The sequence below is a fragment of the Octopus sinensis genome, linkage group LG29, assembly GCF_006345805.1.
Source record: "Octopus sinensis linkage group LG29, ASM634580v1, whole genome shotgun sequence".
NCBI classification, from domain to species: domain Eukaryota; kingdom Metazoa; phylum Mollusca; class Cephalopoda; order Octopoda; family Octopodidae; genus Octopus; species Octopus sinensis.
Genome location: NC_043025.1, coordinates 15,780,117 through 15,806,792, shown reverse-complemented (window position 1 = coordinate 15,806,792; position 26,676 = coordinate 15,780,117). Strand labels below are relative to the sequence as shown.

General features: G+C 40.5%; 1 protein-coding gene across 4 annotated transcripts; it reads right to left on the bottom strand.

The window, feature by feature from the left end:
• Window positions 1–984: 984 nt before the first annotated feature.
• On the bottom strand, window positions 985–23,400 carry LOC115226179 (aarF domain-containing protein kinase 1). 4 transcript variants are annotated; one of them, XM_029797180.2, is made up of 8 exons: window positions 23,247–23,400; window positions 17,086–17,521; window positions 16,003–16,161; window positions 14,831–14,989; window positions 8,211–8,327; window positions 6,761–6,907; window positions 2,677–2,874; window positions 985–2,295 (listed from the first exon to the last, which is right to left on the bottom strand). In XM_029797180.2, exons 2-8 carry the CDS (start codon window positions 17,512–17,514, stop codon window positions 1,984–1,986), a joined length of 1,521 nt encoding a protein of 506 aa, XP_029653040.1. In that variant the 5' UTR covers window positions 17,515–17,521; window positions 23,247–23,400; the 3' UTR covers window positions 985–1,983. The 4 variants fall into 4 exon arrangements, with proteins under 4 accessions (XP_029653040.1, XP_036370710.1, XP_036370709.1 ...); XM_036514817.1 differs by lacking the exon at window positions 23,247–23,400 and adding an exon at window positions 23,150–23,181; XM_036514816.1 differs by lacking the exon at window positions 23,247–23,400 and adding an exon at window positions 21,871–21,891.
• Window positions 23,401–26,676: the final 3,276 nt, after the last annotated feature.

Genomic DNA, 26,676 nt, shown 5'->3' with positions numbered 1-26,676 from the left:
ACAGCTCTTTTCCTTTACTCATGCGTAATTATTAGATAAGTCGAGAAAATAGTTCGATGTGAGCATGTGATGAGTGAGGCTGTGTCTTGTGTGTTTGAGATCATCCTGGAAAATGGAGAACAAAAACAAACCGGATCAATACCCGAGGCTTTCATATTCTAGCAAAAAGCAGCAAAGCATCAGACACCCACAGGAAGACATGTGCCGTGTACGGAGAGGATGTTGGTACGGAATGTGTCTGCCAGAAGTGGTTTCCAAGATTTCTATGAGGAAACTTTTCCAATCAAGGAGAGCCAAGCTCTAATCAGCCGACTGAGATTAACAGTGGCAAAGGGAAGGAATTAGCTGAGATCTACCCCCGTTATATAACCAGGATGATTCTAGATACCCTCAACAACCTGGTTATGTCATCAGGCTTGATGCTTGGGTCCCACATCAATTGAATGCGTGACCATCACCCTATAACTTCATTGGAGTTTGCGCTTTACTCAGCTGATGTTTCGTTCTGAAGTGAATGTATGTCAAATTCTAATACCAGGTTATAAAAATTGCAATGCCCAAGTGAAATATCAACATATATATATATATACACACACACACACACACGTATATATATATATATATATATATATACATATATATATACACACACATATGTGTATATATATATATACATATTTTTTCTGTAGAAGAGCGTAGGCTCAAAACGTAAAAGACTTTTTCTATTCCTGAGCGTTATACTAATACATCTGTTTGTTTTGTACACCACCTGTCTTCGTCTTTTGTTTTTTTCGTAAACATACATATATACATACATACATACATACATACACACACATATATTTAAATAGCACTTCATATCCAAGGTTCTGATGAACTGATGAAGCTCTAAGGTGTTACTCAGGCACTCAACAACGAGACCCTTGCACCTTATAGCAGAAACAGCTGCAAGCTAATGAAGTTCATAACATAACCATTATTTTCCCAGTGTCATCTCATTTTCTTATACACGCATAGTTGCATGTATGCATTCATGCATGTATTATAATGTATACATGCATGACCTAAGTGTTTCAGTGTATTGTCCTCAATCATTAAAGTCATTAGAGATTAGGATAAAAGACTTTGCAGTTATTTTTCCTGTTCCTTGCAGTCTCAGTTCAAATTCCACTGAAACCAATAATGCCTTGCATCTTTTAGTGGGGCTAGCATTTATAAAAACAAAGTCAGACCAAGGTAATAGATTAAGGAAACTGTCAAAGTGTCGGACAGCATGACTTGCAGTGGCTGTTCCTGCATTTTGTTTGCTGACTAAGACTGCAACACCTGTGACTCCACTTGCTAAGAACTGTGTCAGCCATTGCCATTTTCTCTTGGATATCATTGGATGTGTGCAGAGGGGAGACATGTATGGGCAACAAGAGGCCAGTCCCACCCCACCAAAATCTTCCGATGAAACTCTTGCACCTAAAAGAGGAATTTTCTAGGTACAAAAGCCTCATAGTTTTACAAGACGCATACGGAGGCCACAGATATGTGTGTTGTTGTTTGTGTCTACATCTGTGTTTACGTTTACCGACATCAAGTTATGTCCCCTTGCATGAAATATACAACTTAGCCACTCGATAACAGGAGGCAAATAAAATGGTTTTGAATTTTGGCTCAAGGCCAGCAATGTTAGGAGGAGTGGGGTAAGTCAATTAAATTGACTCCAGCGCTCAACTGGTACTTAATTTTAACAACCATGAAAGGACGAAAGAGTAAGTCGACCTTGGTGGTATTTGAACTGACAAAGTAGAGCACAAGGAAATGCCAGAAAGCATTTTGCCTGGCATGCTAAAGATTCTGCCAGCACGCTGCCGTAAAATAGGTACTGGTGATCAATCAAACAACTAAAACCCGTAAAGGCGGTGCTGTAGCATGGCCAAAGTCTGATGACCGAAACCAGTAAATGCATGAAAGAAGGTTTATGATCTGAATATTCTAGAAATTAAAGAATCGTAGATAAAATCCAATGAGACGGATTTTCAGCAAATACCAGCTGAGTCGGAGCCTAACTTTGAGTTTACACATGATTGAGTCGCAGAAGAATTCTTCAGCTTCAGCAATGGTTCGTACGCAATATCGAGACATCGCAAGAAACGATTCGGCCCCTTTGCTGATCTGAAGCTTGGATTCGATGCCACGTAAGACGTCATTGGTTTTTAGGACGAGCAACATTTCGCGAGGGATCCGGTTGAGGACGTCCGAGATTTCCACGATGTACCTGGTTGCATTGTCTTGGATTTGCTCCATCTGGTGGATAAAAGAGAAAATGGAGAGAATGGAAACGGTAAGAGGAATGAGATGTGTCTGAAGGAATGAGGTGACTGAAGGAATGAGATGATTTAGATTAATAAATGAGTGAAAGAAAGAAAAAATGAAAGAATAATGAATGAATGAATGGAGAGAGAATGAGTGAAAGAAGGAAACTAATTAAGAAAAATGAATGAGGGAGAGAATGAGTTGATGGAAAAAAATTGAATGAAGGAAAAATGAATAAGTCAGGAAGGGGACGAGGGAAATTGAATGAAAGAAAAGTGAGGGAGGCATAAGTGGACGAAGGAAGTTCAATGAAAGAAAAATGAATGAGTGAAGGGAGAAGTGAAAGAAAAAACGCCAAACCAATGTGTTTACCTCTGATTGTGATGTTGGTTTCTTCTTAATACCGTGTAGAATTGCGTCCCAGGATCTTGCGGTGACGATGCAGGAGAAGAGGCCATAGAGCTCACCACAGTTGAGATTGGAGGCTGCCTGGCGAATGGCTGCGACATCGGCATTGATGAGGGACATCCAGAGATGGGAGTAGTTCAGCCTGAACTCATCGGAGAGAGTCTTGAGTAAGGAGAGAAGGAGAGTTGAGAAATGAGAGAGAAAGTGATATGATGTACAACTTCTTGTCGTCACTGTTATAATAGCAAATGTTGTCTGACCGCATGAACTTTGTTTTCATGCGGTTCATCTTGAGACCTACTGCAGAGCTTTTGATGTCGAATGGTCATCGGCAGTGACGAAATAGAGGAGGTAATGGAATATGTCTACCTGGGACAGGAAGTGAATATGTGCCAAGATATCGAAAAGGAGATCTCACGGAGAGTAAGGGCCGGATGGAAGGCGTTTAATGGCCTAAGGGATGTGCTCAAGGGAAGGTTGGACAGGACCACCCGCGCCAACCTCATCAACAGTACAGTTCTACCTGCAATGTTATATGGTAGTGAAACATGGGCTACAACAAAGAGAGAAGAGCAGAGACTGGTAACGGCTCAAAGAGCCATGGAAAGGTCAATGCTTGGTATCTCGTTGAGAGAGCACATTAGTAGCGAGATCATCAGAAAGAAGTCCGGTGTGAGAGATCGCAGAGTATACACGCAGCAAGTTTAGATGGGCTGGACACGTCGCCCGGCTCACCGATAATCGGTGGACCCGTGCAGTCATCGAGTGGTACCCACGCGAGTGGAAAAGACCAACCGGAAGGCCTCCACAATGGTGGAGTTACAATTTCAGGAGGACGATTGGGATCACGTGGATGAGAAAGGCGCGATCCAGAGACGAGTGGACAGCATGCTGTGACCAGCGGTGTCAAATGGACGCCCGACAGACTGGTCGGTCAAGGTGATAATAGCAAACATTCCTGATGTTCTCCATTACTCTCCAACTGTGCATCTTCCATGTTATCTCTTCTCAGACTGTTCTGCGCATGCTCATTTATACTAACTAGTAGAGTCCACTTAGTCAAACACGGGGGTGTACAGATTCTCCATACAAGAGGGAGAGAGAGGGAGAAGAGAGAGAGAGGGAGAAGAGAGAGAGGGGGGAGAGAAATGCATTGATAATGTTTAGAGAGAAAAAAATAACAAGACTGGAAATAAAAAAAGGGAAAACAAACAAAAAGGGGCTGATTTGGGTTTTTTTTAAAATTTAGTTTTTATCCTTTATTTGTTCCACTCATTAGACTGAGGCCATGCTGGGGCACCACCTCGAAAAATTTTAGGCAAATCAATTGATCCCACTACTTATGGTTTCTCTCTTAAGCCTGGTACTTATTCTATTGGTCTCTTTTGCCAAACTGTTATGTTGCAGGGATGTAAACACACCAACATCGGTTGAAAGGACTTGACATTACAAACGTCATAGATGTCACATTTGCGGATGATGACATAATCCAGCAAGTGCCAAACTTTAGACCTTGGATGCATCCACGTTGTTGTGTGATCCCCTTTGTGCATCAAATGAGTGCCTGCGATGTAAAGTCCATGTTCATCGGAAAGCTCCGGCAGCATGAGACCATTGCTATTCATTTTCCCCACACCAAAACATCCTAGAGAGTTCCATGTTTGCCAGTCTGTTCCAACCCTGGCATTGAAATCTCCCAGTAGAATGGCTTTATCAGAAATGGGAATTTTCCTAAGCATGGCTCTCAGCTGGGTATAAAATATAGCTTTATTTTCATCGCAGCTAGTCAAAGTAGGTGCACAGGCAATTATTAGAGTAGTAAACCACCCACCTTTCAGGTGCAACTTCTTAAGAATGTCAGATCGAACTGCAAAGCCAACACCAGTCTCTCTGCGCTCCCCCTTCTGCCTCCCCTTCCAAAAAAAGGTGTATCCACCTCCTGCTTCTTCAAGCTGACCATCACCTTCTATATGAGTCTCTGAAAGTACAGCTATATTATATCAATGTTATAGCAGTTCAGCTCGTGAGCAACAAGTGCAGTGCGTCTTTCAGGCCTACAATCACTCTTGTTATCCAACAGAGTGCACACATTCCAACATGAAATATTCAAGTTCCATCCAGATTTTGTAAATAAAGTGCAGGGTGGACATCCGTCAGTTGCGTTAAACTGATAAAATATAGAAAGATGGGCAATTTTTGGTTCACCTTTTCGAGAACCTCCCTGTCCTCTGGGTGAGCAGTGCCCTCTCCAAATGGAGCTGCTCAGACACCCATGCAGCAACTGAATCCTACTGCTGTCTTGGGTGACAAGGAGATGACTTTAAATTTGGCACGGGCTATCTATGTGCAGGTCGCTGACTACATGCTCCCAACCTGTCAGGTCTGCATGCTTCACCAACTTCCCATCGCTGCAGGACTTCCGAATAAAAATAGGATAAAAATGTACCAAAAATAAATAAATATATAAATATATACTAAAAATAAAGATACATATATACTGAAAATAAAATAAATATATATAGGGAGAAAAAAAATAAGCAGCACATATCAAGCAGAGGTCGGCAATGCCTGTGCAAAGTTTTAGGTCCAATAAGGTTTGCACGACACCTCATGGACCCTCCCCACTCTATTGACATTATCCAGACACAAGCCAGAGCAAGATGTCTGGAAGAAGTGCAGCTGTTTGCATAAACATTTGAAGAATGTTGCAGCTGGGCCTCAATTGATAGCAGCAAGGGATCGGGGGGGGGGGCTAAGAGACACACACACACTGCACAGCCAACTCACCCTCAAATCACACCCTGTCTTATGGATGTATATATATGTAGTGCACCTGAGCAATCTGTACAATAAGTTCATTTTTAGGAGTCAATGGGGTGGGGGAGACCTCTACGTGGTAGCTAGACCTGCTAGAAATAACAGCCAGATCTTCAGAACACACCTTACTGTCTTATGTATGTATATATCTATGTATGAGCCAATGAGGGAGACCTCTACATGGTAGCTAGACCTGCTGGAAATAACAGCCAGATCTCCTTCAGAACACACCTTACAGTCTTATGTATGTGTATGTAAGAGCCTACGAGGGAGAGCTCTATATGGTAGCTAGACCTGCTAGAAATAGCACCCAGATCTCCTTCAAATCACACCCTATTGACTTCTGTATGTATATATGTATGTATGAGCCAATGAGGGAGACCTCTACACGGTAGCTAGGCTTCCTTGAAATAGCAGCCAAATCTCCCACCAGTACACCCCACTGTTTTATGTATATACAAGGGTATGCTGAGGAGTTCCTGACTTGAGGTAAAAGAAAATACAGAAGGATTTTATTCAACATATTCCCCTCTCAGGTTCAAACACTCATTGCAGGGGTTCCTTCAGTTTTCCTAAGCCCTGTAAAAGAACTCAAAAGGTTGGGCCTCCAACCAGGCCTTTCCTGATACCCTTAAAACCAGGAACTTTTAGCAGCCCCTTGTATGTATGTACAAGTGAATGAGGAAGACGCCTACATGGTAGCTAGAAATGGCAGTCAAATCTCCCTCAAATCAAGCTTCAGCTTCATGTATGTATGAGCCAAAGAGGGAGACCTCTACATGGTAGCTAGACCTGGTAGAAATAGCAGCCAAATCTCCCTCAAATCACACCCTATTTTTTTATCTATGTATATATGTATGTATGAGCCAATGAGGGAGACCTCTACATGGTAGCTAGATCTGGTAGAAATAGCAGCCAAATCTACCTCAAATCACACCCTACTCTCTTATCTATGTATATATGTATGTATGAGCCAATGAGGGAGACCTCTACATGATAGCTAGGCCTGGTAGAAATAGCAGCCAAATCTACCTTAGATTATATCCTAATGTTTTAAATAAGCAAAGAGCACATAAGGAAAATATACATTATGATGTGATGGTCATGATTGGAAGACCTTTTGGTTATATACTCAAGATGGACCTGGAGGGTCAAGAACAACAATAATAAGGGCAGAAACAAAGGCAAGGACAACAGTCCTTGATCAGACAAACTAGAGGTGACCCCTTACCTGATACAAGCCGTGATCTAAAAGGGTTATTTGTGTGGTTCCGTTCTTCATTTTGTTAACGAGTAAATTACCAGGATGTGGGTCGCAGTGAACATAGCCATGGGTGAAAATCATTTCGCTGAACACCTCACCAAGCTTTTGGGAGACCTGTGGGAGAGAGAGGAGTGAATAGAGAGATCAAGGTTCAAATAGATGTCACGGCTGATGTATTAACGGTACCATGAATGAATATTTGTATGTGTGTGGATATTAAATATTCTTTTCTTTTTCTTTTATTTGTTTCAGTCATTTGACTGTGGCTATGCTGGAGCACTGCTTTTAGTCAAACAAATCGAACCCAAGACTTATTCTTTGTAAGCCCAGTACTTATTCTATCAGTCTCTTTTGCCACTAAGTTATAGGATGTAAACACACCAACATTGGTTGTCAAGCGATGTTGGTGGGACAGACACACAAACATACACACACATATACGACAAGCTTCTTTCAGTTTTTGTCTACCAAATCCACTCACATGGCTCTGGTCGGCCTGAGGCTATAATAGAAGACACTTGCCCAAGGATTATTATCATTATTACATGCATATATACATACATAGGCGCAGGAGTGGCTGTGTGGTAAGTAGCTTGCCTACCCACCACATGGTTCTGGGTTCAGTCCCACTGCGTGGCATCTTGGGCAAGTGTCTTCTGCTATAGCCCCGGGCCGACCAATGCCTTGTGAGTGGATTTGGTAGATGGAAACTGAAAGAAGCCTGTTGTATATATGTATGTGTGTATGTGTTTGTTTGTCTGTGTTTGTCCCCCTAGCATTGCTTGACAACCGATGCTGGTGTGTTTATGTCCCTGTCACTTAGCGGTTCGGCAAAAGAGACCGATAGAATAAGTACTGGGCTTACAAAGAATAAGTCCTGGGGTCGATTTGCTCGACTAAAGGCGGTGCTCCAGCATGGCCACAGTCAAATGACTGAAACAAGTAAAAGAGTACATAGATACATGTTGAATCAGACACAGAAGTCTGGTTGTTGCTCCCACATGGCCAGCTCCTATCAAACTATCCAACACATCTCCGCACCGAAGGAGGACCTTAAATGATGATGATGATACTGATCATCATCTGACATGAGATCATCCCAAAACATTTCCCTGTAAACCAGGGGTTCCCAACCAGTGGTACCCCAGGGGAGAGGGTCACGAAGCCTTGGCAGGGGGCATGTCACATAGCCTTACTAGAAGTGGCTTGGGATAACATTAATTAGTAGGGGGTTGCGTGTGTTTCAAGCTTTTGGGTAAGGGGTCGCGAATGCAAAAACGTTGGGAACCGCTGCCATAAACAAACTGAAAGGATGTATGTATGGATGAGTGTATAAAGGGTTGCGTGTGGTGTATAGAGATATGAGACTATTTGTGAATGGGAGTGTGTGTGATGCAGAAATGGTAACTCACTGTACCTCATTCACTGATATTTTGTTATTCTTCATGAAATCCTGATCATCAATGGCTGTACCTTGGCAGAATTCCATGGTCAGAATCTTGTCAGAAGAATACTTCCAGTATATCTTGGGAATCTGTTGAAAGAATTGGTAAAATCTTTTGATGCATCAAATTTAGGATGTAACAACAACAACAACAACAGGACACAACAAAGAAATCAATACAATATTTATATAACAATGTAGCCCCATGGATACAGACTTTGGTCTGCTACATGAATGCACACACACACACACACACACTTGTTTAAGGATAACAAATTTGTCCTCTGCAAAAGTATGGAGGAACCCATCAGATTAATGTAAAAATCTCTTTTATTATAAATAAACATAAAAACATATTAATACACACACATATACACACTCACAAACACATATATACACATATACACTCACACACATATATACATACATATACACACATATATACATACATATACACTCTCACACACACACAAACATATATACACTCACACACACAAACATATATACACATACATATACACTCATATATATATACACTCACACACATATATACACATATATACACACATATACACTCACACACACACATATATACACACTCACAGACATATATACACATACATATACACTCATATATATATACACTCACACACATATATACACACATATACACACACAAACACATATATACACATACATATACACACTCACATATATATACATACAAATCACACTCACACACATATATACACTCACAAACACATATATACACATACACACACATATACACACTCACAAACACATATATACACACACACACATATATACACACTCACACACATATATACACATATCCTCATGACGATAGGCTACTTTCAGTTTCTGTCAACCAAATCTTGTCCTAAGGTTTTGCCTGTCATATGAACAGAGTGGGATAGAACTAAGAACCATGTGATTGGGAAGCAAAGTTCTTAACCGCACAGCCACGCCTGCACCTATGCACATACAAGCAAGCCTGGTGGGGGTTGCCAGTTTAGTCGCTGACCTGATCATGCAACAGGTTGCACTGGATTACATGTTATCAGTAGCGCTGGTTTAACCCTTTAGTGTTCACATTATTCTACCAAAATTAATCCTTTTTTATCCACATTGTTTTGAACTAATCCTGCATTATCTTGTAGCTATGAGATTTTGATGAGGTAGCTGTTAATTTTTAAAACGATATTGTAGGGTTGGTGTGAGAGACCAGATATGGCCAGTTTGAACATAAAACAGGCGGTTTAAATGCTAAAGGGTTAAGGACGGAATAAGGACTACCAGGAAGTCCCTTAGAATGAATCCAAAGGCCACAGGAACCCTTGCTTCAGATCAAGCTGGTTGGTGAACAAAAGTGCGGAGTGGAGTGAAAGCATTTGAGGAGGTCAGGATGTCACATGCAAGGCTCAAGAGAGATTTAAAGAAGAATGTTGTGATTAACGAGAAGGTGAAAATCTCAGGGGACCTTTTTGTGTTCCCAGTTTGTGACAGACCCTGCCTTTCTTTTGCTGGGTTCAAATCTCATCTGTGGACCCATGAAAAACAAACCTCCACCAACTACTCTGCCTATATATGTGTGGAGGCACATGGCCTAGTGGTTAGAGCAGCGAGCTCGCGGTTGAGAGATCGTGGGTTCGAATTTCAGACTGGGCGATGTGTATGTTTATGAGCGAAACACCTAAGCTCCACGTGGCTCCGGCAGAAGGTAAAGGTGAACTTCTGCTGACTCTTTCACCACAACTTTCTCTCACTCTTTCCTCCTGCATCTTGCAGCTCACCTGCGACAGACCGGTGTCCCGTCCAGGTGGGGAACCTATACACCAAGGAAACCAGGAAACCGGCTCTTATGAACCAGGCATGGCTCGAGAAGGAACAAAAACTATATATCTGTGCACATCGTTCAATGCCGTGTTTGCCGAAAGGTCTGCAAATCTAACAAAAGCCTTAAAAGACATTCTAAGATCCACAAAGACCAGAATTTAACTGCAGTTCATGGTGATCCAAATCAGACACATGCATTCTATGTGGGTGTCTTTTCAATATGTTGTCTGGTTCAAAAAGCCACATCAGACGCCATCATGGGATCTAATGGTGTAATTACAAGAGCTGGTCAGACTCTGCATGAGGAGTAGACAACCACCACCAGATATAGATTACTCTTTACTCTCTTTTACTTGTTTCAGTCATTTGACTGCGGCCATGCTGGAGCACCGCCTTTAATTGAGCAACTCGACCCCGGGACTTATTCTTTTGTAAGCCCAGTACTTATTCTATCGGATCTCTTTTGCCGAACCGCTAAGTGACGGCGACGTAAACACACCAGCATTGGTTGTCAAGTGATGTAGGGGGACAAACACAGACACACACACACACACATACATATACACACATATATACGACGGGCTTCTTTCAGTTTCCGTCTACCAAATCCACTCACAAGGCTTTGGTCGGCCTGAGGCTATAGTAGAAGACACTTGCCCAAGGTGCCACACAGTGGGACTGAACCCGGAACCATGTGGTTGGTAAGCAAGCTACTTACCACACAGCCACTCCTGTGCCTATATATATAAACACATATTTATGTGTGTGTGTGTGTGTGTGTGAGAATGCTGACAGTCTGTCTGCAATCACATGAGTTACAGTTGGAGTTCTTCTCCGCAGTCATTTCCTTGTCAATATATTCTCCAGTAGCTTATTTCTTTCAAAGACAAGCAAAACAAAAGACTGTCCTGCTTGTAAAACACATAAAAGTTAGCAACAGGAAGAGCATACGGCTGTACAGCAACGCTTCCATACATTTGTTCATCTAACCCATTCTAACTTACAAAAGAACAGAATTCAACAGGAAGAAACCAATGAACGAAGTGTTGTTTCTTGAACCCTGCATGGAGGGGGTCTCTTACTGACTCAAGTAAAGAGATTCATTTACAGATTACAAAATACCAGAAATATACTGGGGTATTTACTAAGTCTACACCAGCCATTCATCTGTAGTGATGCTACTGTGTAGGGTTCAGCGCGCATGCGCAGAATGGGACTACTTCCGGGTGGCCACCGGAAGTCTTCCCCATGCGCATGTGCGGGAAAACGTTCCCTCAAGCCCGCCAAGCTCAAATCTCTCTCTTCGGCTAGACAGCATTGCGATCGGACGTGCATTCGCCAGGCTCTGACAACCTCCACTCGTGCTACGACATAGCGCCAACGACCATCAACCAACTTCAACAAACTAACACGAAGCTGTATATCAGAGGCTGTCTTTCTCCCACCAGACACACGTACGACATCGCAATAAACAAACCAGAACTACTGTCTTTTCACCTTTTAACCTGACTTCGTCTGTATTGCCTTATAAAATTTATATGTTACTAGATCGGACATCGACACCCTTTCAGTGAATTGATAACAGATCCTTCGTTACACATCCATCCATGTCAATATGCTCATCCTCATTTAATATCCATTTTCCATGCTAGCATGGGTTGGACGGTTTGACAGGATCCAGTGAGCTGCATCAAGTTTCCGTGTTGGCTTTCACCTGGTTTCTTCATCCAGATGCCCCTTCTAACGCCAACCCCTTTAAAGTGGGCACTGGGTGGTTTCTCCAGCTCGATGCCCTCCCTCACACCAACAGCTTCACAGAGTTGTACTGGGTGTTGTTTTCAGGGACTGGTACTTGTGGGGTTGCTGAGTCACTTGCAAGACAGGCATGGAAAATGGAAAAGGAAAAAGCTCTTGCTTTTAGGTGAAGGTGAGTATGAATTGTGAAGGGCTAAACACCTCACCTGGAATTTGCATCACCAGTCTGGAACCCCTATCTTGCCCAGAATATCAATCGTCTGGAAGCTGTTCAGCGATGTGCAATCAAGAGAATACCCTCCATCAGGCATTTGCCATATCCTGAACGCCTTACTTCCCTGGGCATGGATACATTGAAACTCCGACGTCTGGCAGCTGACTTGGCAGACACCGATAAAATTATCAACCATCGTACAAACAATAACTCTGAGCACCTTTTCAAACTCCACCCGTCTAACACCCGTGGACATATTTACAAAGTCAGAAAACAGCACAGCTCCCATGACTTTCAGAAACATTTTTTCACGCTGAGAGTTGCTGAAGCATGGAAGAAACTGCCAGTATCAGTTGTTAGTTATCGGAGCACTGCATCCTTCAAAACTTCCATGCTTCCCGAGATTCGCCAACACTACACCTGATCTTTCTCCCCTCCATACACACGCTGAAGCATGGAACAAACTGCCGGCATCAGTTGTTGGTTGTCGGAGCACTGCATCCTTCAAAACTTCCATGCTTCCTGAGAGATTCGCCAACACTACACCTGATCTTTCTCCCCTCCATACACACGCTGAAGCATGGAACAAACTGCCGGCATCAGTTGTTGGTTGTCGGAGCACTGCATCCTTCAAAACTTCCATGCTTCCTGAGATTCGCCAACACTACACCTGATTTTCTCCCCTCCATACACACGCTGAAGCATGGAACAAACTGCCAGCATCAGTTGTTAGTTGTCGGAGCACTGCATCCTTCAAAACTTCCATGCTTCCTGAGATTCGCCAACACTACACCTGATTTTCTCCCCTCCATACACACGCTGAAGCATGGAACAAACTGCCAGCATCAGTTGTTAGTTGTCGGAGCACTGCATCCTTCAAAACTTCCATGCTTCCTGAGATTCGCCAACACTACACCTGATTTTCTCCCCTCCATACACACAAGCAAGCATGTATCTGACTCATGCATTGTTCGCTTCCCAGACATTTGTACATTACTGCATATACTTTATACGCACTTTTTGACAAGTTGTGGTGCACCTGAGCACTGTATACAATAATTTCATTATTATTATTATTATTATTATTAAAAGAAAGGGACAAGAATAGGTGTCTTGTTTTAGAGAAAATACACAGTGACTACATCTTAATCCCTTTTGTTAGCATATTTCTCTGGAAATACACTTTCTTATTCTGAGCTGATGAAGGGAAATAACCCAGAAATCACGATACACAGATATTGTTTTGATCTGAGTGAGGCAGGGGGGCAAGATTCCCTTGTTTCAAAATATAAGGACACGGATCGTGTCATAGAGCCAGCTGGAGACGATGTCTCCTGGGGCTAAATTACAGCAACATTCGTCCTAAACCAGGCCTGCCATGTTATGTTGGCAAACAATCTTTTCTACAAGTTTGTCTTTGTTTCGGAAATAATAAAGAATTTAATAAAATAAATTCGACATTGTTAAGCTTGAAATTTTGATCAGTTTGAAGAAGGAGTTTGATTCTTAGAACCAAGGATAGTCTGTGGGAGGTTGGAAAGATCCGGAAGCTGAACCATGTGACTAGGATAGTTCTGTTGATTATACACAGCCTTTGTTTCAGTTAATTTGGTCTTTGGAATATTAATTAACATGGAATCTTGATGGAAGATTTTAATTTTGATCAGTTGAAAACAAGAAGATTGTAGCAGGGACAATCTTTGGAGGGTTGGCATCAAAGACAAACAGGATGGAAATTCTGGAAGGTTAAATCATATAACTAGGATATTTCTGTAGAAATATACTGCCTTTGTTGCAATTCATTTTGAGAATAATGAAGAATTTAAAAAAAACAAAAAAAAACGAAAGACAACCAAAAATCATTGCCATTACAAAGCTGGTGTGTGGAACGTAAATTAACAAGGAATTTTGATGGGAGGTTTCAATTGAGATCAGTTTAAAATAGGAAGTTTGTATTAGAGAATCAGGAGAGGTGGTCACAGGTGGGCTGGTATCAAAAAGGTGAAATATATATATATACATCTGGAAGATCCTGGAAGGACTTGTCCCAAACTTTGGCATCGAGAGTTACACAAATGCCAGAACTGGGTGCCACTGCATGGTGCCAAGGACTCCAAATTTGCCATCAAGATGTAGGACAAGATACTGTGATAGCCTGGGCTTCAGAGGTCCACAGCTATTCAATATCCTCCCGAAGAACCTAAGAGACCTGCATAGGGTGGATGCAGATGTCTTTAAAATGAAACTGGATCTCTTCCTGTCAGGTGTCCCAGATGAACCAACTTCACGGCAGGAGGTGCAGATGAGGGCAGCTGCATCGAACTCTCTCATGCACCAAATGGCAATTGCTAAAAAGCATTCATGAAGTAAAATCATGTAGCAACACCGAATGGCAGTGCCCCAGCATGGCCACAGCTCATGAGCTGAAACTAGATAGGAAGAAGAAGATATGTGTCTATGTGTGTGTATGTGTGTGTGTGTATGTATATACTTTTTTACTCTTTTATATGTTGCAGTCATTTACTGCAGCCATACTGGAGCACCACCTTTAGTTGAAGAAATCGACCCCATATACAGGGTGTCCCAAAAAAATGTATACACATAGTGGTTCGGCAAAAGAGAACGATAGAATAAGTACTAGGCTTACAAAGAATAACAAATTTACAATTATTTAAGGTGTGTATACATTTTTTGGGGACACACTGTATGATGATGTATAGGTATGTTTATATAGAAGGTAAATCATAAGCAGAGGAGCTGCACTTACTTTTAAAAAACTGAAATGTTGAAGCATTTTGGAGACTTTTTCACAGTTTTTGCCTTCTTGAAGGAAATCCAATTCCAGTGGCAGATTCCTCTCGGTTTCTTGAGCCAACCAAGTGTATTTAAAACCAGGGAAAATGTATTTTATGGCCTTCACTAAAAACTGGGAGAAATACAAAAATATCGAATTAACCAGAAACTGATTCAGCTACATACGTGTGTGTGTGTGTACATACATACACACACAAACATGTATATATCTATATATATATATATGTCAAAATAAGCAACAAGTATATCTTGGGTAATTTGGTACAATTGTTTCATGCTACTTCATTTTATTAAACATTATATTACATTAGTTTTAAAATGTTGAGCAATCTTCAGCCATTTATAGAAGTCTTCCATCAAACAGACAATACATATTCTTATTTTCATTTCAATAAGAATATGTATTGTCCATTTGATGGAACTTACAATGTTTAATAAAATGAAGTAGCATGAAATGATTGTACCAAATTACCTAAGATATTCTTGTTGCTTATTTTGATTATAATCACCCCATGGATTTATATGGATAACACCATACAGAATTCTGGTGCCTCTGACTTAATTACTATATTCATCTGAATCTATATATATTTTTGAATTTTTCTAATAATAATAATAATGTCTATGACTTCAGATGTTTGTCTTGCTTTAGTGTTTGTTGTTCCTTTAACAATTATATCGGAACCCTACAATGGTTCCACAAGTCCTGTCTCGGTGATGAGGCTGGAGCCCTGGTAACCTGTTACAGCATTTGCCTAGAGTACCTAGTTGTTTAGATCACCCGTGAACTAAACCCCCATATTTTGTATATATACAGTTAGGGTTAGGCTTGATATCTATAGATACAAAAGCTAAATATATTCAGAAGATAAATGCAAATATTACAAGCATTTGGATATCTCCATATTGACAAATAAATTTACTTTTACAACTCTATGTATACAGGAAGTGGGACTGAACCTGGATGCATGTGGTTGGGAAGAAAAGGTCTTACCACACAGCCATATATACTCATGCAAAATTCCCCACAGGATGTCTCACCCCCTCATCCACAAGCCACCTCTACCCTCACCCTGATCCTTCTGCAATCCCACAAACCCCTAATCCCCCGACAGCCCAACTTACCGTCATGGTCTTAATGTCAACGTATGACCTTGCTTTCACCTGAGGGTATTGGATCTTCACGGCGACGTCTGTGCCATCTTTCAACTGTGCCTTGTAGACCTGAGACAGGGATGCTGAGCCAATTGGGTTGGGGTCAATGTAGGAGAACACATCTTTGGGCTGGGAAAACAAAACAGAGACAAAGAAATTACGTGTGTGAGTGTGTATAATGTACATCTATATATATAAAACTCAACTTGTGTGTGTCTGTGTGTTTAACTTCCCGGCACATCTCCTCCTAGCCAACAAATCGTAGAACCACCAAAAATGGGTCACTTAAAGTTTAGGCGAATGAAAATTGAACTGCGCTATTTCTGTTCCGAAATTCATCTCGCAAGCGCAAAAATCAATAATGTGTTTGTTTAGGCCTTATCCATGCATTGAATAGTGAACTTTACTCAGTCAGCTGTTTGACGTGAACTGTGTTCACCACGCGTGCAAGCATGCGTAAATTGCATGAACAATAAAAAATCAAGATATAAAAATGAATCGCCGTAAACATTGTAGAAATTTGGCAAAGAAATGAATTTTCGGGATGTAGCCTGGAGGGTTTTTTCGTATTAATCGTTTGGACTTTGTGAACACATACCTATTGTTTTCATAACATTTTTAACGCTTTGAATTAAATGTGACCATTTTGCATTGAGTCTGCAGTTTGAATCACTTTAACCAAATTTTAGCAAATGTTTGTCCCCCTAGCATTGCTTGACAACCTATGCTGGTGTGTTTACGTCCCCATCACTTAGCGGTTCGGCAAAAGAGACCGATAGAATAAGTACTGGGCTTACAAGGAATAAGTCCTGGGGTCGAGTTGCTCGATTAAAGGCGGTGCTCCAGCATGGCCGCAGTCAAAATGACTGAAACAAGTAAAAAGAGAAAAGAGAATTGGAGACTGGTGGCGCTGTTTGGTTGGGCAGCCCCTGTCAAACTATCCGATCTGTGCCACCATGTAAGAAAGGGATGCTGAATAATGATGATGATGATGGATGATGATGATGATGATGCCTACAACATAAATATTTACAACAAATTATATTCTCTTACCTCTTGATTGAATTCCTTTTTGAAAACGGCGAACATTTTATCAACTGGGGTGATAGGTACCTTGTCATAGAGCAATGCCATTGTGCTTACGTATTCCTTGGGCAACAGGTAGTCCAAAGATCCAATATGCTGACCCACTTTGATGAAAACACCACCATTTTCCAAACAGACGTTGCGTAGTCTCTCTGCAGACCTGGTGTGGATGCTTGACTTAATTGCTTCATAATCTTTGGCATTTGGGTCTAGGTTCCATAGGGAGATTTTGTAGTCACAAGCAAGGTACAAAGCAGCGAACCCTGCCCTGCTGAATCGAAAGACACCGAGGGATGACACTTCCCAGCCATTCTTTTGGAGCAGGACTGCGGTTGTAGCAACGGTGCCACAAGCAAAACCGACCTTTAATGTTCGCCTCAGAAACCCCGACACCATAAAGAACCTGTAAGAAGGAGTTCAAGAGAAAAATAAGAGAGGAGAAAAAAAAAAGGGCCAAACAACTGCTTCTTGTTCCTTCACCTATCTTTGTCTTTTGTTTTCAGTACAATGCATATATATATATATATATATATATATATATATATATTATATGTAGAAAAATACAAACTGGGACAAGAACGTAAAACATTTAGAAGACGATACAAAAAACACGGATGGGACATTTGAAGCCTTCAATCTTCAGTCAAGAACCGGATCATCCTTGCAATTTCGGCTGATTAATCTTGAGATCGCTCCGATCCGGCCAGCCCCAAGGAAAAACTAAGCTACGAGCATTAGATTTCTTGGAAGAAGGATCGAATGTATACGAAACAGGGACAGAAAAACGGACGATGCCACACGAATATAAATACAAAAAAACAATAATAGTAATAACAGGACAAAAACAGCGGGTGTCTTACGACTAATAAACAGTACAACTTAGTTTAGCTGGCGTATTTGGAAAAAAATGCCTTTTTCGGCAGACGAAGAAAACGATGTTCTCGTGGCGCTGGTTAGAAGCCGAAAGGCTGGTTGACCAGCGGTCACGCAAGAGGAGAAGAGAGAGAAAAAAAGGGGGCAAAGGAATCAAAGAGAGAGAGAGAGAGAGAGAAAAGGGACGAAGGCACCAAAGCGGGGAGAAGAGAGAGAAAGAAGGAATTAAAGAGGGGAGAAGAAAGAGAGCGTGCCAAGGATTGGCTTGGCGACAGAATCAGTGAGGTGCAAAGTGAGAAAGTCAGAGAAATGTGAGAGAGTGGGGGAAGAGGAGACCAAAGAATAAGAGGCAAGAAAAGAGAAAAGGAGGAGAAGTAGAGAGAGAGAGAGAGAGAGAGAGAGAAAGAGACAGATCAAAGTAGAGTGCAAAGTGTGAAAGGCAGAGAAATGTAGGAGAGAGAGACAGTGTTATAGAGTAGTACCAAATTTAAAGAAATACGTACTTACATACAAGGCCAAAGAGGGTACGGGTGCCGCTATATATATTATTATATGTAGAAAAATACAAACTGGGACACATCGCTGGTCACAATGCGCTTCGAATTGTTTTAGCCTTTAAATGACGCCACCCCGCTGGCTAAGCGAGCAGGCCAACAGAAGAAAGAGTGAGAGAAAGTTGGGGCGAAAGAGTACAGCAGGGATCGCCACCACCCCCTGCCGGAGCCTCATGGAGCTTTAGGTGTTTTTGCTCAATAAACACTCACAACGCCCTGTTTGGGAATCGTGAGTCCGCTGCCCTAACCACTGGGCCATTGCGCCTCCATATATATATATACTTAAACATATCAAAGGGAAATGGAAAATTAATTAAAATTTTCACTTCCAGTGGCCTAACGAATAAAAATTTAGTCCCAAAAGACTATGAATTAGTCATAATATACAGTGTACATTTAAATACATAAGGAATCCACTTACAGGAATTCAACATGCTAGAAAATTCGACAGGAATGAAATGAAAAAATAAAAACATTTTACCATCAAGTTCCCTGGACCAATTGGTTCCTGATTTCACCTCGTGAGCAAATATTATTTGCTTGCTAAACTAAAATCAAGAACCAATTGATCCAGGGAACTTGATGGTAAAATGTTTTTATTTTTTCATTTCGTTCCTGTCGAATTTTATCCCTAATTTTTGTGGTTATAGAACCTAGCTGTTCTTTCTAGCGTGTTGATTTCCATGAGTGGATTCCTTATGTGTTTAAATGTACACTGTATCTTATGACTTATATATATATATATATAAACAAAATACACAGTTATATCTTAGGATCGCTAGTAATAACAATACTCCAAATATAATACAAACTGGAGTTGTAGTGCTCCAAATGAGCTGTATTCCACTCCTTTATTTGAAGGGAGGCAATGCGAGCAGGAACTAAAGGAACATTACGAAGATCCACACTCAAAGATTAAATACATACACATATTCATATATTCATTTATATCTACAGAATGGATATAAAATTCAACATATATAAATATAATGATATATATATAGATAGATAAAATTCTATAATATATATATATAAATAGATAAGAATCACACACACACACACACATATATATATATATAATATATATATATATATATATTTCGATAGGTGAATGAATTATCCTATGTTTACTGTCAAAATGGAAAATTCGATGAACCGAAACCAGGGTAGCAAATTCACGTTAGAAACACGGTTGAAGCGACCTGTCCAAGGGTAGAAACTCTGGGTTCATGTGCAGAAATTTGTGTGTTATATATGAATAAATAAATGAATGGAGTTGAACGAAGATGTTAACAAAATTCCTTTACTCTCGACATATGTTTCGAAGACAACATGGTTTGTTTACCATGTAGGCAGCCATCGCAATTTTTGTTTTGTCTTGTTGTTGAGAGAGGCTCCCTTTCTTTCCTGATGAGGAGATTGCATCTTGCACCGTTTATTCCTTTGGAATAAAACCATGTCTTCGAAACATATGTCGAGAGTAAAGGAATTTTGTTAACATCTTCGTTCGACTCCATTTATTTATTCACATATATATATATATATATACATACACACACATATATACTAGACTACCCATGACCTGCTGGGTCACTGGGCAACTGTTGTTGCATGGTATGGTGTGATACATTGTATTGCACTCGAAAGAAACTATTTCACACTGAGGTTACAAACGAATCCTTTACAAAATATTTACCGTATTTTTAAAGTAATTTTCACTTTAGAATATTTTTTGAATATGCCAAAAAAATTTTTGTAATGGGATTCATTTGAAAATAATTTCAGAAACATTAATATATTGTCTGTTAAAAGAAAGCTAAAACATAAATACTTACTGTACAAACAATTTACATTTTTGAAATCACATTCACTTAAAAATATTTCTAAATGATTAAAATATTGTGTTTAACAAAAGTGAAAATAGAAATTATAAAAAAATCGTATTTTTTCGTTGCCAACTCACAGACCAATAGAAAGATAAAATTTTCTTCCCTTTCAGAATGAAGATTAGTTTTGGAACATTTTCCCATTATGCACCATTTTGGGTATTTATACCTGAAAATCCCTAATATCTTGAAAACTACTTTACTGATTTCATTCGATTCATATTAACATTTCAGTGTGATCTTAGTTCATGGTATTTATAAAGTTATCTCAACAGACTTTCTATTATATAAGAAATACATATGTATATATATATATGTTACATAATGTATGTATGTATATTACATAATATATTCAACATTCCAAGAATATATATCTACCTATATACATATGAATGGTAGATTACATAATACATGGCACATACCAAGAATGACAAATCTTATAAAACAAGTTAGAAGGGAGATAACTCAGTAGGAAGTCTGTAAATGGACATAGATTCTCTCTCTTTCTCTCTCTCGGATGGTGGTCATGCCGGGACACCACCTCGAAGGGCTTTTAGTCGAACGAATTGATCAGTAATTTTTAAAGCCTGCTATATTTCCTATGCGGCTCTTCTAGAATCGCTAATTTACTGAAACGCAAACAAACAAACACCGGTTGTCAGGCAGACACACATATAGATATGTAGGACAGGCTTCTTTTAGTTTCCGTCTTCCAAATCAGCACACAAAATTTTGGTCGGCGTCGAGCTATAGTAAAAGACACTTGCCCAAGGTGCCATGCAGTGGGATTGAACCCGAGATCCGTGTAGTTGGGAAGGGAACTTCTTACCACGCAACCACACCTGCGCCTATGTAATATATCAATACACACACACATCCAGACATTCGGAAACGTACAGAGACCTTTAACTTCACTTAAACCTTCATTATTCGTAAATATGGTGTCAAAATTTTCACTGGAAATAGTAACAAAATCTCCACTGACGTCGCAGCCTATGTCTTTAACAGAGGAAGGACACATTATATAATGCAGGCCTGGATGTAATTAACTTGAATAATGAGCGTGATTGTCACAGCTGATGATAGATCTTTGGTGAGAGGTCGACCAGATCACGGCTGTCTTGAGAATAAACAACAGCGTCAAGGAAAAAAGACACATTAAATCACTTTGTCCTAGATACACTATGCCTGAATAAAAGATGGGATGATCACAGCTGGATCTCCTTTGATTATCGGTCTGATGGATCAGGACTGACCTAGGGCTAAACAACAACAACAACAACAACGAACACGCTAGATAATTCAGTCTTCGATGCTCTATGCCCGAATAAAGGACAGGATGGCCACAATTTTTTGGACCATCTTTGATCACAGGTCTGCTCGATCAGGATTGACCTGGGGCTAAACTACTACTACTACTACAAGGACTCATACATTACATAACGTCGTCCTAGATAGAGTATATCTGAATAGAAGACAGGATGGTCACAGTTGGAATGCCACTGGTCACAGGTGTCGTGGCTCAGGTCTGACAAGCACAAACGACCTTCGACATCGTCTTATATAATTTCGTTGACATTTAAGGATGTTAAATCCATTCCAGTACATGTATGTTATCGCCAAGTCACTGGTTTTCGATTATGTAACACCTAAATATTGTCTCCCAGCAAACACAAACAAATAAGGTCAGATTACAACACAAAGAAACATTGACAAAACTTAAGGGTGGAATTAAACATTACAATAAAGGATCTGTTGCGGAATGTGAATGTTCTTTATGGCCCTGATATATGCGGATATTCCCCCTGAATAGAGTCGTAAGCCCTATCCGTATTATTTGTTTCAAATTTTGGTACAAGGCCAGCGAGTTCGGGGCAGGGAGTAAGGCGATGATATCGACCCCCAGTGCGTAACTGGTACTTATTTTATTGGCCCCGAAAGGATGAAAGGTGAAGTCGACTTCGGAGAAATTTGAACTCACGAAATGGCTCTAAACTTTTTCCCCGGTGCGAATGATTCTGCCTCATATTATTGATATCAGATACACAAACTTGCCCATATTGGCATACCTCCACATATGCCCTCCCTCCACAGATTTTGTTTCCTCATAACGTCTAGAAAAATGAATACCGAAAGTGAAATTTTCAATAAATACGCTTCAGATGGTGTAGATTTCGTTTATACCAGAATTTGTTGTAAAAGAAAAGAAAAAAAGTTTTTCCGTGAGTGGTTGAGAAGAGTTTCGGAAATTTCGCAAGGGTCGACTTTATTTTCTCATAACTTGCAGAAAAGTAGCTACTTTTTGACGAAATTTTCTACAAATACCTTTCAGAGTCAGCAGATCACGGTTTTATCGTTATTTAACACGAAAAATAAAACTGTTGAACACAAACACACACATACATACATAGTTACAGACACAAGTCACAATTTTTTTCGAAATTTCAAGTTTCATTTCGTAGGTATAAATGATGTATGTTAGTATATATGGGTACAGTTCACCAATTTTGTTATGAGGCAACAAAGTCGGCGCGGGGAGCGGGGTTACACATGTGGAGGTATGCCTGAAGGGGGGAGACTACGGAGTGTGAATATGTAGAGAGACCTGTGTTGGGATGGGCCGCGAAATTACGCTCACGTAGATGCGATTACAGAAAAGTTAGAGATAAAGTTGTAAAATTAATGAGAGTTGAAGACCAAAGGCTTCGAGTGACTGGTGAGGTTGTCCCAGGGGGTGAGTTACGGGTGGAAATATAACGAAGGATGAAGAAAAGATGAAATAACAAACACCGACGGACGAAAACGAAGAGCTTACCGTCTTGCTGTGTGGTAAACGTAGTTCACTGGTTTTGATGACGTTTCGAAAGTGATGTAAGAAGGGAAGAGAGAGAGAGAGAGAGTAGAAGGAAAAGAGAGAGAGAGTAGAAGGAAGAGAGAGAGAGAGTAGAAGGAAAGAGAGAGAGTAGAAGGAAAAGAGAGAGAGTAGAATTGAGAGAGAGCGAGAGAGAGTAGAAGGAAGAGAGAGAGAAGGAGAATAGAGGGAAGTATAAAGTGGATTGAGAGTGAGGCAATGAGAGTGTGATATATAGGTAGAGAGAGAAAAGGTGAAAGGGAATATGATAGAGAGAGTGTGTGTAAATTAGAAAGAAAATATGAAAAGAGAGAGGACAGAAAGGGAGGGAGACCGAGTGAGAAAGGGAAGTAGATGAATTGATAGAGAGAACAGAGGGGGATTATGATAGCCTGAGAGAGAGAGAGAGGGGGAAAGATGAGTGGGAGACGTGATAATTAGAGAGATCAATGAGTGAGAGGTAGAGGGGGATGGGAAATGTAATTAGGGAGAGAACAAGGAGTGAGAGAGGGGGAGATGGGAATTATGATAGGGAGAGAAAACAAGCAATAAAGAGAAAGAGTGAGAGAGAAATATGATAGATAGAGAGCGGAAAGAGAGGGAATAAGAGAAGGGAGAGAAAAGGGAGGAGTGAGAGCTGGAGGGGGAGTGTACACTTGTGATAAGCGTTAGAGAGAGAGAGGATGGGGAGGAAGGAAAGTAAAAGAGTAAAATAAAGAAGAGAGAGAGGGGGAGGGAAGTAAAAGAGTAAAGTAAAGAAAAGAGAGAGAGAGGGGGAGGGAAGTAAAAGAGTAAATAGAGAAGAGAGGGAGAGTAAGAGATGGGGAAAGTAATAGTGAAAGAGAGAGAGAGAGACGAAGGTTGAAAGGTGAACTGAGTAAAGAAGTTCTTAAAACTTTCGATGAATGATTGAAGAGAATAAAATAAAAAGAGGGGTCGAATGATGGGAGGAATGAATGGACGAGAGAAAGGAAATAGCTGCAGGTCATTCTATAATAATAATAATAATGAAGTTATTATATACAGTGCTGAGGCAGTTCGGCTTAACTGTGTTGAGAGTTCAAATTCTGCCAAGGTTAACTTCACAGGTTGACGATTCATTGGTTCATATAAAATAAATTACCTACCGACATATCGAATAGGTGTCTCTCCCCACTTTTTTTTGGGATTCCTTGGATCTTTTCGGTTTGACCGGCAGTTTTTTAAAATAATTTCCTCGTAACTAAACACTTTTAAACTTCGTATACTGGTAGATTGTGTTTATAAAACATCTTTTTCTCTTGGCTTTATTGAGAAAATTCTATAGTTTCTAAGATATTTGTTGGTTTTTTCCTTCAATTTCTGCAATTTCAACCAATCAATGACATCTATTGAGGTAAAAAAACATTCTGTGCCGTATGAATATGTCCCTCGTTTAAGAAACAGATTGGGTTTATTTAGATTTGTGAAGAAAAACAAGATACCCTTCTGACCACCCCTAACCCTAAAACAGATTGAAATGCAATAGATCGATACTAGGGTCATAATTATGGATGACAATTTCATATGACACCGCTAGAAAAAACTGCCGTTCAAACCGAAAAGATCCCTTTTATTTTCAAAAACAGAGAGATATTACACAACCTCTCGCCTCAGCCGTTTCAAAATTTTACTTACGGCCGTGTGTTCGAGAAGTTGGTTTCCCAACCACGATTCCAAGTTCAGTTCCACTGCATAACACCACAAGACACCTTGAAGACGTGTCTTCTGCAGTGTTTCTTAACCACTTTTTTGTTTACCAATGGATCTCTTTCATTCCTATTTTACTATATTTCAATTCAATTCAATTCAATTTTTATTGGCAAAAAAAGCAAAAGCAAGGCCATGTAGGGGGACAGGGAGTTATGTACAGGGTGGGTGTTCATGCAAAGAGTTCAGGCCACTTGTGGTCAAGGGAGACTTTGAACCGAGCGGTTGTCGGCATCTTCACTATCTCGTCTGGCAGCTTATTCCACGGATCCGCAATCCGGACGGAGAAAGCCCCTCTCCTTCAATTGAGATGAAATCGTCGTAGATAGAGCTTTTCGGTGTGACCCCGCAGCCGATGCTCTGGAACAGGAGTGAAGAACAGCTCTTTCGAGAGGTTACACTTTCCGCTTATGATGTTGTGAGCAAGAAAGAGATCACCACGGCGGAGTCGTTTTTCTAGAGAATAAAGGTCGAGCATCTTCAGGTAGCCAGCTTCTCGACTCTTTCGAGATGATGTATGTCTTTGAGGAGATAAGGAGAAGAGGCTTGAATCCCGTACTCCAATATGGGTCTCAGCAGCGTGACATAGAGCGGTAGGAATATGGCTGCTGTGAGCATTCCGAATGACCGTCGAATCAAGAACAGAACTCCGCGTGCTTTGTTGGCAGCATGGGCGCATTGGGCCGAAGGCGAAAAGGAAGAATCCACCAAGGTACCCAGGTCCTTTGAACCCTAATAAACATATCATTTTTAGAATGAGATATTATTAGGAACTGCATAATAAAAAAAATTGTTAGAATATTTTGTGAATTTTTGAAGTATAATCAATTAATTGCACATAAATCAGATCTTGTGAATTTTCTGAAAGTCCTTTCCCCAGCCCCCCCCCCGTTCGTTTGCGCAAATTTTTGTTTACTCCACAACGTTGTTAGTGAGTTTTCGTACCCGTAAATTAGCGGTGCGGCAAAAGAATCCGATAGAATAAGAACTAGACTTTGGAAAAATAAGTCCTGGGATTGATTTCTTCGACTAATACCCTTTAAGGAGCTACTCCAGCATGGCCGCAGTCAAATGATTTAAACAAGTAAATGAATAAAAGAATACAAATGAAATTGTTTGGTCCAGTTGGTCGATTTTCCGAGTTGGATCCTGAGTACCGTGTTCTTTTCTCTGAGGATCTGGCTGGGGTGACGGCTCGTGTTGGTGAGCTCCAAACCACATGGTCACGGCGGAGCTGGGAACTGACTGGGACACTGTCCGGACCAGGATGACATGAGCACATCCAGACAAATGCTTGAAGTAACGATGCATGCCCCACAAACCTGAGCTAAATATCCTCACTGCGTGTGTATGATGTTGTCTCAGTTTTATTCGCAGCAAATGATTTTAGCTCAAAAGAGAGCATAGGATTGGTTAAAATTCGAAAAATTAAACTACGTTAAACAAACAAATTACAATTTTCTCAAGAAAGCCAAGAGAAAAATGATGTTTTATAAACACATTATTCCAGTATACGAAGTTTTAAAGTGTTTAGTTAACTAGAAATTGTGTTGAAAAGTGCCGTTCAAAAGGAAAAGATCCACTTTCATTTTGTGATCATAAAACGAAAGAATATCGGAATCTGGTAGAGAGGGCCTAATATACCAGTGGAGACTATTTTCCCCCG

Excerpts from the sequence above, each read along its gene's own strand:
- LOC115226179 (XM_036514816.1), bottom strand. Across the intron at positions 14,990-16,002 it reads TTGACATTAAGACCATGACG|TTTTTAGTGAAGGCCATAAA; the intron begins GTAAGTTGGGCT and ends TATTTCTCCCAG. Across the intron at positions 8,328-14,830 it reads AACATTTCAGTTTTTTAAAA|ATTCCCAAGATATACTGGAA; the intron begins GTAAGTGCAGCT and ends TTCTTTCAACAG.